The sequence below is a fragment of the Vigna angularis genome, chromosome 8 (assembly GCF_016808095.1).
Source record: "Vigna angularis cultivar LongXiaoDou No.4 chromosome 8, ASM1680809v1, whole genome shotgun sequence".
Taxonomy (NCBI): Eukaryota; Viridiplantae; Streptophyta; class Magnoliopsida; order Fabales; family Fabaceae; genus Vigna; species Vigna angularis.
Genome location: NC_068977.1, coordinates 35246090 through 35261126, shown reverse-complemented (window position 1 = coordinate 35261126; position 15037 = coordinate 35246090). Strand labels below are relative to the sequence as shown.

General features: G+C 34.8%; 4 protein-coding genes across 4 annotated transcripts; 2 read left to right on the top strand and 2 right to left on the bottom strand.

Moving 5' to 3' along the window:
• Nucleotides 1–1609: 1609 nt before the first annotated feature.
• LOC108343974 (protein FAR1-RELATED SEQUENCE 5-like) lies at nt 1610–2491 on the bottom strand. Its single transcript, XM_052867936.1, has one exon. The coding sequence runs from the start codon at nt 2489–2491 to the stop codon at nt 1610–1612; it is 882 nt and encodes a 293-aa protein (XP_052723896.1).
• Nucleotides 2492–2911: 420 nt separating this feature from the next.
• Nucleotides 2912–5860, bottom strand: LOC108343975 (uncharacterized). Its single transcript, XM_017582436.1, has 11 exons — nt 5722–5860; nt 5384–5646; nt 5241–5300; nt 4589–5084; nt 4240–4294; nt 4062–4143; nt 3885–3974; nt 3461–3589; nt 3263–3366; nt 3092–3181; nt 2912–3011 (listed from the first exon to the last, which is right to left on the bottom strand). The coding sequence occupies exons 1-11, from the start codon at nt 5858–5860 to the stop codon at nt 2912–2914; spliced, it is 1608 nt and encodes a 535-aa protein (XP_017437925.1).
• Nucleotides 5861–7485: 1625 nt separating this feature from the next.
• On the top strand, nt 7486–8931 carry LOC108345001 (uncharacterized). Its single transcript, XM_017583550.2, has 2 exons — nt 7486–7579; nt 7688–8931. Exon 2 carries the CDS (start codon nt 7693–7695, stop codon nt 8668–8670), a length of 978 nt encoding a protein of 325 aa, XP_017439039.1. The 5' UTR covers nt 7486–7579; nt 7688–7692; the 3' UTR covers nt 8671–8931.
• A 3739-nt stretch (nt 8932–12670) lies between these two features.
• LOC108345117 (uncharacterized) lies at nt 12671–14312 on the top strand. The gene is made up of 2 exons (XM_017583689.2): nt 12671–12743; nt 13148–14312. The coding sequence occupies exon 2, from the start codon at nt 13152–13154 to the stop codon at nt 14103–14105; it is 954 nt and encodes a 317-aa protein (XP_017439178.1). The 5' UTR covers nt 12671–12743; nt 13148–13151; the 3' UTR covers nt 14106–14312.
• Nucleotides 14313–15037: the final 725 nt, after the last annotated feature.

The window sequence follows — 15037 nt, the reverse complement described above, 5'->3', positions numbered from 1 at the left end:
GTCTACCCACATAAGGTTGAATAACTCCCCAGTAGTTTTGTTTAGTGTTTGCCAGGGCAGAGTTGGTGGCAGGGAAACCTTGGACAAATTAAGGTTGGTGGTGTAATCGATTAATAAGGACTCGTAATCAATTAATACTACAACAATCTCATTCTGTACCAAAAGTATGGTTGGTCTACCCACATAAGGTTGAATAACTCCGCAGTAGTTATTTTTACTGTTTGCCAGGTTCAGTGTTGGTGGCAGGGAAACCTGGGACAAATTAAGGGTGGTGTAATCGATTAAATGGGACTCGTAATCGATTAATACTGCAACAATCTCATTGTGTACCAAAAGTATGTCTGGTCTACCCACATAAGGTTGAATAACTCCCCAGTATTTTTGTTTAGTGTTTGCCAGGGTCAGAGTTGGTGGCAGGGAAACCTTGGACAAATTAAGGTTGGTGTAATCGATTAATAAGGAGTCATAATCGATTAATACTACAACAATCTCATTGTGTACCAAAAGTATGCCTGGTCTACCCACATAAGGTTGAATAACTCCCCAGTAGTTTTGTTTAGTGTTTGCCAGGGTCAGAGTTGGTGGCAGGGAAACCTGGGACAAATTAAGGGTGGTGTAAGCGATTAAATGGGACTCGTAATCGATTAATACTACAACAATCTCATTGTGTACCAAAAGTATGTGTGGTCTACCGACATAAGGTTGAATAACTCCCCAGTATTTTTGTTTAGTGTTTGCCAGGGTCAGACAAATTAAGGTTGGTGTAATCGATTAATAAGGAGTCGTAATCGATTAACACTACAACAATCTCATTGTGTACCAAATGTATGCCTGGTCTACCCACATAAGGTTGAATAACTCCCCAGTAGTTTTGTTTAGTGTTTGTCAGGGCAGAGTTGGTGGCAGGGAAACCTTGGACAAATTAAGGGTGGTGTAATTGATTAAATGGGACTCGTAATCGATTAATACTACAACAATCTCATTCTGTACCAAAAGTATGCCTGGTCTACCCACATAAGGTTGAATAACTCCCCAGTAGTTTTTTTAGTGTTTGATAACATTAATAACGTATTCAGTGACGTAAGAAGTTGTTGCAGTACTTGATAACAATAATAAAAACCACGTACATTAAGACAATGACTTAAGAGCATTACATCAGAGAAAAAGTTTTGAAATTAAAAGGGACATAACAAAATAGAAATAAATGTTATCTAAGCAGGTGGTTGTCTCTCAAGTTGATTGCGGAATTGAATGACTTCTTCGTGAAGGACTCCAACACGATTTTCAATTGTGTCAAATCTGTCTTCCACGAAAGTGCGGAGTTGTTGTATTTGATTGATGACTTCAGTCAATGTCTGAGAAGAGGTTGGTTGTGGATTGTGAGAGGGTTCTCCGACTTCATGTTCTTCATTACCAACTTCCACATCTTGTTCAATCCCTACTTGTTCTTGTATATTCCCAACGTCAACTTTGGGTACCCAAATTCCTTCATGAGTTTTGTGATAACCAAATGATGATAGAACTTCCAAACCAATCCTCTGTTTGTTCTTAACTTGGGTAAAAGGATCAGTTTCTGTAGGCACACCAAAGTGTTCCATGAATGTGGTTATTAGATGGGGATATGGTAGTTGGGCGTTGTCCCTGGTAGCCCTTTTATTGTGTACTTGTTGAAAATACAGTCCTTGACCGTGTTCTTGATGAAACAATTCATCCTGGAGCGAAACTCCATTTGTACTTCCTCAAATTTTGCATGTGTGTACTGAACTTGAAATTGTCTCTCAATTGGTGATTGAGACCCACATGCAATATTGGTATTAAGAGAGGAGAAGTCAGCTTCAATTTCTTTTTGGGCCTTGAATTTAAGAGCATTATCGTACTGCACTACAAACTGTTGAAGTGTGGTACTGGAATTGATAAATCCATCAAAGAAAGCATTCATTCCCTCACTTCTTTGAGTTGTGGACATACCAGCCCAAAAATGATTCTTCAAGTAACAAGGGACCCATTTTTGTCTCTCTTCATACAGATTACATAGCCATTCATTATTTTGTAAGGTATGTGTGATAAGTAGTCGATTCCAGCCATTTTCAAAGTCTGTTGCATTACCAGAGTCATAGACAAGCGATTTTATATCACACTTGATCCCAACATAATTGTTATACCCTTGAAATTTTTCAGGAACCTTTTTCATGATGTGCCACAAACACCACCTATGCTTTGTTTTAGGGAAGACATCTTGAATTGCATTAGCCATCGCCTTACATTGATCGGTTACAATACTGGAAGGCGCCTTGTTTCCCATGCATCTTAGCCAACATTTGAATAACCATACAAATGACAAAGTGTCCTCAGATGAGAGCAATCCACAACCAAGTAGAATGGATTGTCCATGATGGTTAACTCCTACAAATGGAGCAAATGGCATGTCATACTTGTTTGTCAAGTAGGTGGTGTCAAAAGAGACGACATCACCAAATTCTTCACATGGCATGTCAATCGTAAGCGATTACAGCGTCACTGTAATCGATTACATAAGCCCAATACTGCCTTCCCACCCCTGCCTTCCCATTGCCTTATAACTACAGCCAGAGGTACAAGTTCCCAAGAAAACCACCTACCAGGTCATGTTGTCTCAATCAAATGGAACAAATTAATCCGACCTACTAAATGGGGAGTTGTTCAATGAAAATAGGGGAGCAGCGATGCACTTACGGTAATGAATAAACTCACTCGAACTAAAAACAAACACAACCAAAATGAATATTACGAATAGTTCACCTGTACTCATTATTACTCGAACAAGTTCACATGTACATAAATCCAAGTAATACACTTCCAATAGTATAATTGTCTACAATGTATATTCTTTTACTAGTGATGAACAATCTAAAGGAAGGACACATTTCTAATGCTACAGTAATCCAAAATGTTGCAGCGTCTCCAATCTTCGGACGTTGTCCTCGTCGAGGATCCAGTCACATATACGTTTTCCTAAACGCAGCCAACTCTTCCTGAAATTAACATTTTGGAATTCATAACCAATGTCAAGGGTCTAATAATGTAATATTGAGAAATTCATATTTTAACATACATTTGTATAATCAGGCATGCTTTTCCCATCATATTTCTCCTCTCCATCCCGGTGACAATAGCTTTCATCATGATTACACCACAATCGTATCTGTTCAAATTAAAAAATACATGCATTAATTTTATCAATGGAATCACAAAATTTTTTAACACATTAATAAAATAAAATTACGTGTTTGGTTGGACTGGGATGTTGGCTTTCTCAACTAACAAAGCACACTTAGAAACTTCAAGTTTATCCGTCAACAAACCCCAAAAGCGTTGAATATTTTGAGCCTGTATGGTTACAATAACGAAAACACTGACTTTAAACTAAGTACGATTTCAGAACTCATTTTCCAAACAAATTTTTAATCAAGGTAAACCTTACAATGCTTCTATCAATCCGACAACGTCCTTTGATACCATTGGCAAGTGAGTCTATGACATAAAACTGAAAAGTGCAGACCTTCAGTGCATAACACCACCAATGACCATCACTTACAATTGGGATGAACACCTATAGATTGTTTGGAATATGACAAAATAGTAACCCACATTAAAAAATAAGTATCTGCTTACAAAGTACATCTTACTCACCCAATCAGCAGACAATAAGCCCTGAAGTCGAACCAGATCGTATCGAAAATATGGCTGGTAGTCAAGAAGTTGTCACACATGTTGATTCACTGGTCGTTTCCTATAGTCGTGCAGGACATGGGTCTTCAATATCAAATTAAAACATCATTAAACAACCATGTCAATGTTAAATTCTAGGCTACCAAAAACCAACAACACCTACTTAAACCATTTACCCCAAACATAGGACTGAATACAATCCTCTTTATGACTCCAGTCAACCTTCTCTCAAAGTACATGAACATTGTTGCTGCAAAAATTAAAGCCTGCACAACAATTAACAACTTCAACATCAAATTTATGAACTTTCTAAATTGAATGACAACAGTAATTAAAGTCAACTGTATAATTACCATGTTGTCTACACATTGCCTTGGCCCTAAAGAGCTACATTCACTTGTGCTCAACAGTTGATACATAATTTCAGAGACGTACCTGAAAAAACAACATCATTAAATCACCTACCAATATCATTGACCATAAATTCAAATACCGATAACAACAACTTATAAAAAATTATTGTGTTCTAACCTCCGTGGAATGTCTCTTTGCTTAATTGCGTGGTACAACATATCCAAATCCACCACTGTTTTTGGATCACCAACAAAAGATCACAAAGGCAGTACATTCAACGGTTCTACATCCACTTGTCCTTCACCATCATCAACACCATCGCCAACGTCAATGACAATTATTGGATGGTCACCGGCTACTCCTTCTTCTTCTACAACCATTGTACAAGTTGGTTCTTCATCTGCACGTTCTTCATTTTCTTCATGTATAGGTTCTTCATTTTCTTCATCTCCAGCTTCTTCATTTTCTTCATGTCCAAGTTCTTCATTTTCTTCATCTACATGTGCACCTCCTTCATTACCCTCACCTTCAACATCACCAACACCTTCCGGACCTGAACAAAATGGTTGTAGAACGACATCTCCTTCGCCATGATGAACACCATCGCCAATGTCAGTCAAAAGTTGTGGATGCTGAAGGGGTACTCGTTCTTCTTCTTCAACAGTTGTAGAAGCAGGTTTGTCATCTGCAGGTTGTTCATCTTCTTCATCTGCAGGTTCTTCATGTTTTTCATCTGCAGGTTGTTCATGAAATGAAGGAGATTGTTCCACCTTTCGATACTTCAGACGATGACCAAGTACCTTCCTAACAGCCGCAATTTCATCTCTGACTTTTCTTATCTTGGCGTTGTTTGTTCTCAGTTTTTCCAAAGTGGCTAATAGCCAATTTTCATCATATTCATTTTCAGCTACTTTTTCTTCACGCTTGGAACCTTCACGCCTCAATCCCTCATCCAAATTGAAAGCACGACGTATGATGGGATTTAAACAATCATTCTCACTGAGGTACCAATCAAATTGTACCTTTCACAATGACAATAAATATACAACAATCACATAACAACAGCAAAAATCATAAAAACATAACAACATAACTTCATAACAAAGTTACTTACCTCGGCAGTCTTAAACATAACATCTATTTTTTTTTGTATAATTTAACGAAGAAAATCGCCTAACGCGCGGAAATTCCTTGGCAGAACAATCATCATGCAAACCAAGTCGTTCATACGCCCACAGCTACAGTTAAAACAATCAAACTAATCACAACAGTTATTACTATGGATTGAATTAATGCAACAAACAACCAATATAAATCATACCTGCAAAACAACAGCATTCCCACTTATGCTCAATGAATCAGCAATCCATCCAGAAAGTAGTTTCTTATTACATCTATTTAGACTATCTACAAGATATGTATGTACAGCACTACTCCAATCATAACTAGACAAACTGTCTAAGTCATCTAAGACTAAACAAGGCATGTTCGACACATATCTTGCCTTCCTGGGAAAAAAGAACACCACAAAACAAACTAATACATACAAGCGACACACCACATCTACCTCACTATCATCATTACCTACAAGCACATTGAACATATGTATGAGGTCTTTCAATTTCGTACATTTTGAATTAAAGGATTCACCAACTTTACCTACAACTGATTCATCAAAAGGAACTTCCAAACCCCCTACTCCTAACCCTAAAGTCCTGAACACATCCTGCACATTGAAAGGCACCAGATGTTGGCTAACTCTAAACGATTGATGGTGGGGAACCCATCGACGAACCATCTTTTTCAACAATTTTAGGTTCACCTCTAAAGGATCTACAATTTCTAAACACCACTTAAACGGAGTTTGTAAAATGCGCATCTTATGTGTCGCTGCCAGTAAGGAGTTCATGTTGGCAATGTACGATGTATCTATCCAAACTCGAAGGCGCCACTATAAAACAGTTCAAAATTATAATAGTCAAATTGCTTCTCCAAAACAACAAAGAAAACATTCCTGTTTACTGTCTACTTACATTGTTATTAGAGGATTCCATTTTCAACTCTAAAAATAGCGTCTGTCAAATATTCACCTACAATAGCAAAGGCTGATCAACTTACTATTAGTCAAACTCCTTCCAAAACGCAAGTACCCATACCATGGAGTCAGGAATCCTCAACTCAGCTTTAAAACATAGATTACACAATCAAACTCACAATAAACGGGAAAACGAAACAACCGCATACATAAATGGCGAAAGGAATAAATGGGAAAACACGGGTTCGCCATGAAAAAACCGTCGTCAAATCTCCAAAAAACGAAAACGAACAAGGGCATATAAAATACCTTGCGATTAACACTCACCCCAACCATCCAACGAACAAGGGCGACGGTAAAAAAACCGCTCCTTTGAAGAAAATGTGACAACGCTTGCCCCTTCAATACACTTCCTCCCAACACTTCAATGGTGGACAGAGACAAAGGACTTCAATGCCGGACTTCAATACTTCCAAACACGATTTCGTAGGTCAACAAAGACCATCTCGGTGGCGTGCCCAAAGTTCAGAATGGTGGACGCAGAGTTTGGGAGTTCATTTGGTGGAAGGCCAAGTTTCGAATGAATAACTTGGACACAGAGAGTTTCGGGAAGAGTATGGGCGCCAATAGGTTATTCCGAAAGTGCCCTCCAAATCAGGTTATTTACTTTTCAAATTTCCAATTAAAACAGCAAATCACAGCACACCACGTGTCGTTGTTAATTTGTTGTCAAATGGGCGTTGTCGAATAAACCTTTTCCTATACTAAAAACGAAGTATTTTTAGGGTAATTCAACCTAAATCACGCATGCTAAATACCAACCTTTCCTCTGCATATCTGTTCATTTTCATCCACCACGACCTCCTTTCGATGTTAGTTGTTCCTTGTTCGTGTTCTACATAGTACCATAACAAGATTCATTGAAACTAACTAGATTCAAAATCTCTGAGATAACTCAAGGTGACTTGAGCACTAAACGCAAAGTTGAAGCTGATTCAAAAGCATACTTGGCCTTAAGGAAACTGACAGCAACACAGTAAATAAGACTATACTTATGGAAAAACATAGACAGAAGAAAAAACCTCGGTGATTAACTAAGTTCTCAACCAAAATTACTCATCGAAACAAAGATAATAACAATAGAAAAAAGGGCAATATATGCTTACGCTAGATGAAATGACGTAGACGAATAAACAAGTGAAATGACAGATCAAGAAAAGGATCAGCAGAACAAGTGAACAAAAAAATAAAAGCGCGATAGAATTAGATGCTATTCAAATGAAATAATTTGCGGAAGAATAACGCTTCCCTTGCGGGTAATATGCAAGATTCTATATGCCTTTTCATCGTGAACCAAAGACTCTATACTGTGTTAATAAATCTCCCATGCCATGAACATCCTGAGCATACAGAGAGCTAAGAAAAGCTAGCATTGTGGATGCTGAATCCCTGACCACACAGCACCCTTCAACTTTGTTTGGGGTAATCACTGCAAAGTTTACTTCATACCTCTAAAAAGAAAAAGGTACTCCGTTCCAAGTCTCTAGGTTCTTCCACATATTTTACTTTGGTGCTTGTTTGTGTGTATAGATTCAATGGGTAACATTCTACGCAGCGGTGGTCTTCTCAGCAATGGTGGAACTGGGTATGACCCTTACTGTGTTCAGCTGGGAAAATATGCTGCCATTTCTTTATCAGAAAAGCAAGTTATCATGCAACAAAACGGTGGAGTCTTGGAGAGCTGGAATATAACATACGAAGTAGGTGTTTCAGCCTGTGCACTGCAGCTAACAAGAGAAGCTGACAATAGTAAAGTTGTGAAGGGTTTACGCTTACAACTCCGCAGCGAGACAACCAAACGCAGTGGAGATCTTGCAGAGTTGGATTTCTTTTTAGACGTGCAAACAATAAATGGAGACGATTTCGTGGTATATCCCCGCTGGTTCGCCATCTGTGGCGTTCATACAACAACATCACTCAATCAAAACAAGAGGGTTAACAGCAGATCGGGCAGTGTTACGGATATGGACATGTATTTGTATGGTGAGGGACACAAAGGGGGTCTTATTGTCCTCGAAAGGAAGAAAAAGAGTGGCCATCTACTTCCTTATGAAGTCACTCTATCGCATTATCATGCTACTGGTTCAGGCATTAATGATTACCGTAAGATTAAACCAGATTTTGGCCTTTCTATGGTCGCAAAGATTCGATTAATGGGTGGTAGTTTGACCGTAATGGTGGATGGCCCTGAACAACACCCTTCTTCTGCGTTATTGTACATGTTCGATGAAGTCAGTAGAAACACGTTTTGGCACCGTGACATGTGCCCTCACTGCGCTAAAACTCCGAAGAAGCAGAACGGAGAACTGTGGCAGTCTGAGAGTGAAGACTCTGATAGTACTCCCAAAGGAGTATCTCAGGGTGGAAGCGGGAAAAATGTAAGAGTGATTTCCAATGGTGGGAAGTTTGGAGGTGATGGTAATGGTAATTTCTATGAGAGAAATGTTTTTAATGTGATTTATCAGCATCAGTGGTCTGAAAACAACAGTGTTAGTGGAAGAACATATACGTAGGAGCTGCAGTTTCTGTACTGTAATATAGCAGCTTGTATTATTAATAACCTCACCTGTCCAAGGTGTGTTTGTGTGTAACCTACTAGAGTGCTTGCTTGAACTTTTAAGTTCATTTCTCTATATAACAAATTGTAAAAGAGGATGCCTTGTTTAATAATTGTTAGTTATGCAAAGAATCAAACTTAAGCCAACAAAAGAGTTAGATCAACTGTTTACAGTATTCTTTTTATGCTTATGAAATGCACGGGTTTATTAATTAAATGGAAATTGGCACAGGCAATACGATCGGTTAGGAGATTTTCATTGCCTGCTTTTCAAAAGTTGGATATATGCATTTGGAAGAATCAATAAAAAATAATGGAATTAATGATTGCAAAAGACAAAGATCAAAGTGGAGTAGAAAATATGACAGAGAATTAGGTGCCATGTAATTAAAAAACTGAGCAAGAATAGCACTTGATATATCATGGAGAATTAGATTCTCTCTCTATATATAATTGATATGCGAGAATATGATTATATACCAGGCCTAAATAAAAATAGAAACTTGGTTTTCATTCTTAGATGTCCCAAATTTCATACACACACAATATGATGATCAAGCTAGTACATTCATCACATTACACCATCCTTAGATGTCCTAGAACATACAAACAAAGTCTTAGAAGTCTTTGTAAACCATTAAACATCAAACCATTAAACATCAAAACACAGGCTCCTCTCGAATATGCCGGAGAAAACTACTACATGAAGAAAAATATAATAACAGAAAAGAGGCAAAGTTACCAAACGAGGCACTCATATATTACATAAATAGGCAAAAAAAATTTGAAATACGAAAATAGACAACTCGTGGGGTCCCGACAACTTCTAATGAAGAAGTTGTGTCTCTCCTGCACGATATCACCCTGTTCATTTGTCCAGGGTTTGAAGTCGTGCACCCAAAAACGACTTTATGGTATGATAATCGATTACTAGGTGTTGTAATCGATTATTACGCCTTTTTTAATAAAAAAATAAAATAAAATTGACATCGTAAGGGGTTGACGACTTCAATAAGAGAAGTCGTGCACCCCCACACATCTTTACTCTTTTAAATTTTTAATTTTTATTAATTAAAATCATTTATAATTTCTAAAAAATGTTTTTAAATATATTTAAAATAATTAAAATTATATCTAATTAATAATTAAAGTTTTTTAATATTATTAAATAAATAAATTTCATGCTTTTAATTATTTTGTTAATTAAATTAATTTTTTCTAAAATAATTTCAATTAAATAATTTATAACTATAATTATTATAATTATCTAATTAAATTTTTTTTTAAAATTATATTTCAATATAATTTATTTTTTTTTAATTTTTATTATTATAATATATTTTTTTACAAATTATAATTAATTAATAATAATTTTTTTCATCATAAACTATTTAAATTAATAAAATTATTAAATATAAAATATTTAAAATTAATAAAAAAAACTAAATAATTAAAATTGTAGGGTTTGACGACTTCTTGGATTGAAGTCATGCACCCCCACACACTTTCACTTTTTTTACTTTTTTTATTTAAAATGATTTATAATTTTTAAATTATATATTTAAATGTATTTAAAATATTAAAAGTTATACATAATTAATATTTAAAGTTTTTAAATATTATTAAATAAATAAACTTATTTTCGTTATTAAATTAATCACATTTCAATATAATAAATTAACTTATTTTTGTTATTAATGTAATTATGTAATTAAAAATTAAAAAATATATATATTTCATTATAATTTTTTCAATATAATAAATATACTTAAACAAATATTTATTTTAAAAAAATATATTAAAATGAAATAAAATATATTTATGCATTTTAATTTATGTAATTACAATAATAATAGTTATAAATTATTTAATTAAAATAGTTTTCAAAAATGTGATTAATTTAATAACAAAAATAAGTTTATTTATTTAATAATATTAAAAAACTTTAAATATTAATTATATATAATTTTTAATATTTTAAATACATTTAAATATATTATTTAAAAATTATAAATAATTTTAAATAAAAAAAAAGTTAAAAAAGTGAAAGTGTGTGGGGATGCACGACTTCAAGAAGTCGTCAATCCCCCTACAATTTTAATTATTTAGTTTTTTTATTAATTTAAATAGTTTATATTTAATAATTTTATTAATTTAAATAGTTTATAATAAAAAAATTATTATTAATTAAATATAATTTGTAAAAAAATATACTATAATAATAAAAAGGCTTAAATGTTTACTTGGTCCTCATGTCAAAAGAGGTGAATTTCTATTTAGTATCCGATTTTAAAAATGAAGACATTGAGTTCCTATGTTATGAAAAATGTATGAATAAGGTCATGTCCGTTAAGTTAACAGCAACAGCGTTAAGTCTATACTGATGTGGCCGTATTTTTTCTCTTCTCTCTTCTGCTGTCCAGCTTTTTCTATCTCTTATTCAGTTTTTTCTTTGATGATTTGTTGAACTTGTTCTTTCTTTGTAGACCTTATTTATATATTTTTCATAACATAAGGACTCAGTCTCTTCACTTTTAAAACCGGGTAGTAAACAAAAATTTACCTCTTAACATGGGACGAAGTAAACATTTAAGCTTAATAAAAATTAAAAAAAATAAATTATAATGAAATATAAATTTTTTTGAATTTTTAATTAGATAATTATAATAATTATAGTTATAAATTATTTAATTGAAATTATTTTATAAGAAAATTAATTTAATTACAAAAATAATTAAAAGTATGAAATTTATTTATTTAATAATATTGAAAAACTTTAATTATTAATTAAATATAATTTTAATTATTTTAAATACATTTAAAAACATTTTTTAAAAATTATAAATGATTTTAATTAACAAAAGTTAAAAATTAAAATAATAAAGATGTGTTGGGGGTGCACGACTTCTCTTATTGAAGTCGTCAACCCCCTGCGATTTCATTTTTTTATATTTTTTTATTAAAAAAGGCGTTATAATCGATTACAACACCTGATAATCGATTACCACATCTTAAAGTCGTTTTTGGGATGCACGACTTCAACTCTGATCAAATGAACATGATGAAGTCGTGCAGGGGGACATGACTACTTTATTAGAAGTCGTCTAGGCTCCTCACGACTTGTCTTTCGAAATTATTTTACCTATTTCTGTAATATCTGAAACAAATTTGTCTAGTTTGGTAACTTTGTCCAGAAAAAAAGAAGACAAAGAGATTCTTTTATTCAATCTGATAGAAAATTTAAGTACAGGATAACTACTTGCACACAGACGTTCAGGCTGGGCGGTGTTGGCGTTATGTGCTGGACGGTTTGATACAAGCCTTTTGTCGTTATTCTGAGATGATCAAAGTACTGAAGCCACTGTCTACAACTATACAACATACAAAAATGAAAAGCAATAAAATCACAGATATATCAATATAGGAGTTCTTTGGATGATTAAAACAGTCTCACTAATCGTATTTTCAAAGATCTGAAAAAAAAAACAGAAAAACCTGAGATACTCTTCAACAAGACTTCCAAAGAGATTCAAAAGGTGAAATTTACTATGGTGCAAAAGGAAACAACGGAACATCAATAAAATTTCACACTAATTCTCACATACTTTACTTCAAAATCCATTCTCACTTATCTCCAAAATTCACTCAAATAAACAACAAAAAATTTACTTTCAAATCCATTCAATCACTCTCTCCCAAATTCATTCAAGTGAACAAAGTATAAAAGAATTCGTTACGGATGTTCTTAACTCAATGGAAAGAATCGAACAAACGTAAAATCCAAGACCATGATGAGAATTATGTTCCAAATGATAAGATAATATATTGGAGCAAGAATTAGATGCCATCTAAATTTTCCGCGGAAGATTAACGCTTCCCTTGATGTTGATGTTACAGTGGGAAGAATATATAATCTATCTATTTATATTCTTTCCATATGTGAAGACAACAGCAGCACCAAATTGTTAGATTTCTTGTTCATCGGAATTATCGAAAAAATCCATTCAGGCGGTCGAGTTGCACGTGCAGGTATGGTTGGATTTGTGTCTAGCTAGGTTGATCTTAGTTGTTAGCTGTTCTCACACCATTTGTTTCTCTACGTTTTTATCTGTATATGTTTTGTTTCTTAGATTAATTAATCCCAAAGTAATCTTTTCATGTTGGGAGGAAAGGGACAAGGTTGTCTCTGTAAACTTTTTAATGGTTATTAATGGTTATCTCTTTATTTTTTAATCTCTGTATATTCAGGGATGGAAAAAAAAATTTAAAATTTAAAATTTATTTCTGTATTTGAAAAATCTCCATATATTGAATGCGACTGAATATATTAAGGTTAAATTATAAATAATATAGGTTGTACGTAAGTTTTGTCTGTATTGATTTTGCCATGTTTGAAGATAACTCAATGTTATTTGCTGGAAATTGTTGCATAGAAAAATGGGGAATAGTCCTGGCGGCCTTCGTCTTCTGGGAAATGGAAACTATTCTTACGATATTAAACTGGGCAAAGCGGCTATCATTCGCTTGAAAATGGGACGGCTACAAGAAGAAGAAAATAGTCTGTCAACGAGCCAAACGTGGCAACTCACGTACAGCGTAGACGGAGTCACTTCTACACTTTCCATAATCAAAACCACCAACCACAAGCTTTATAAACCGATTGAAGAGATATTACACGTCAGGATCGAAGATTATCTTCCAGAAGCAAATAATTGGCACATCAAAGAAAAGAATGCAGCAGCTCTTCCTCCTCAGGCAACTGAATCATTTTTCGTAACGGTGAGAAAAGATGATGAAAAGGGAACTAGTCTTCTAAACGTATCTCTTCATCAGACTTGTAAATACTCCGAAGAAAAAAAATTTAAAAGGAGGCGTCAAAGGAGCACAACAGGAACATCCTTTGATGCATATGGGTGTGGAACTAGGACTGGTGTTTTCGTAATTGAGGAAAAGAATAGAAGCAATGAAAATCTACCCTACATGGTAACCGTAAGGCATTATTACGTGAATAGTGGTAGTACTGGAAAATTTCGTGGGAGTGGTGTAGACATAGGTTTTTCAGTTGTGGTGAAGATTGGAGTGGTTAATGGGCAATTAGATTTTAGCGTAGAAGGCCCTGAGGAACACCCTACTTCGGCATTATTTTACATGATTGAAGAAGTGTGTCGAACAGGGACGTGGAAGCCTTCTGCATGCCCTCATTGCAACAATATCCAGTCGCAACAGCGTAGATTGCTGCTATCTGAGAGTGAAGACAGCGACACCAATCTTCCAACACCACCATCTCATGCAGGCCAACAAAATGCATCTAATAAGGGACGCTTCAAGGGCGATGGCATCGGTAGTATGATTCGAGCAAAAAATGTTAACTTTAATAAATGGTGGACATAACTTATGCATGGCAACGACTCTCCTTTTATATTGTGTGATCCTGCTAGTTGCTTTTGATATAGTGTAACATCCCGATTATATAATAATCAATATTATATAATAAGGACGTTAACATTCAAATATAGAGAACAGTCGGAGTATGACGTGTAATTAAATGTGGTATTACAGTCATCCAGAAATAAAAGAAACTGAAAATTTAAACTTAAACGGTTGAAAGGATTAAACACTACAAGTGTTTAATCAAGAAATTCTAAGAAGACTACTCTGCGACATCAACAACCTCCAGCTCTTGCTCCAAGGGAAACTCCGCGACAACATCTGCTCCCATCCAAGTGGATGATCATCGCCAAAGAAACATACCCAAACAACACATAACAAAAACAATGCAAGGGTGAGCTAGATATAAAAAGCATGTTATACAGATAGCACAGTTAATTTCAATATTATCATACTTATATTCGTATAAAAGAGCAATTATAGCATGTTCATTAAACCATAATTCCACCCACTCATACAACATGCAAAAGTCATCCAAACAAGGTAAATTGACATCTAAAGACTTGTTACTTTATACCCCGACTTGTTACTTCATAGACCGACTCGTCCGGACTAGAATGTATGTAGAGCTGGGGCGGGTTCTGCACTTGTGATGGACTCTACTGCTTTGCAAAGCCATTGCCAAGGGGTTTCACCCGACCATACACAAGGTTAGTCCGTTACCGCGGAATAGACCTCCAGTGATAGCGTCTACCCTGGGACCTCCCTCTACTCCCACCACACGCGTCAATCCTCTCTAAGTGAGAATGAAAGACCGTTGGAGTGTAGGGATAACCCCCCATATGGAAGCCTCTTACATTCATTCAATACACCAACTGATCCCACCGAGAGATCTAAATTTCCGATTCAATCCCACCATTTTAAATCTCATGATA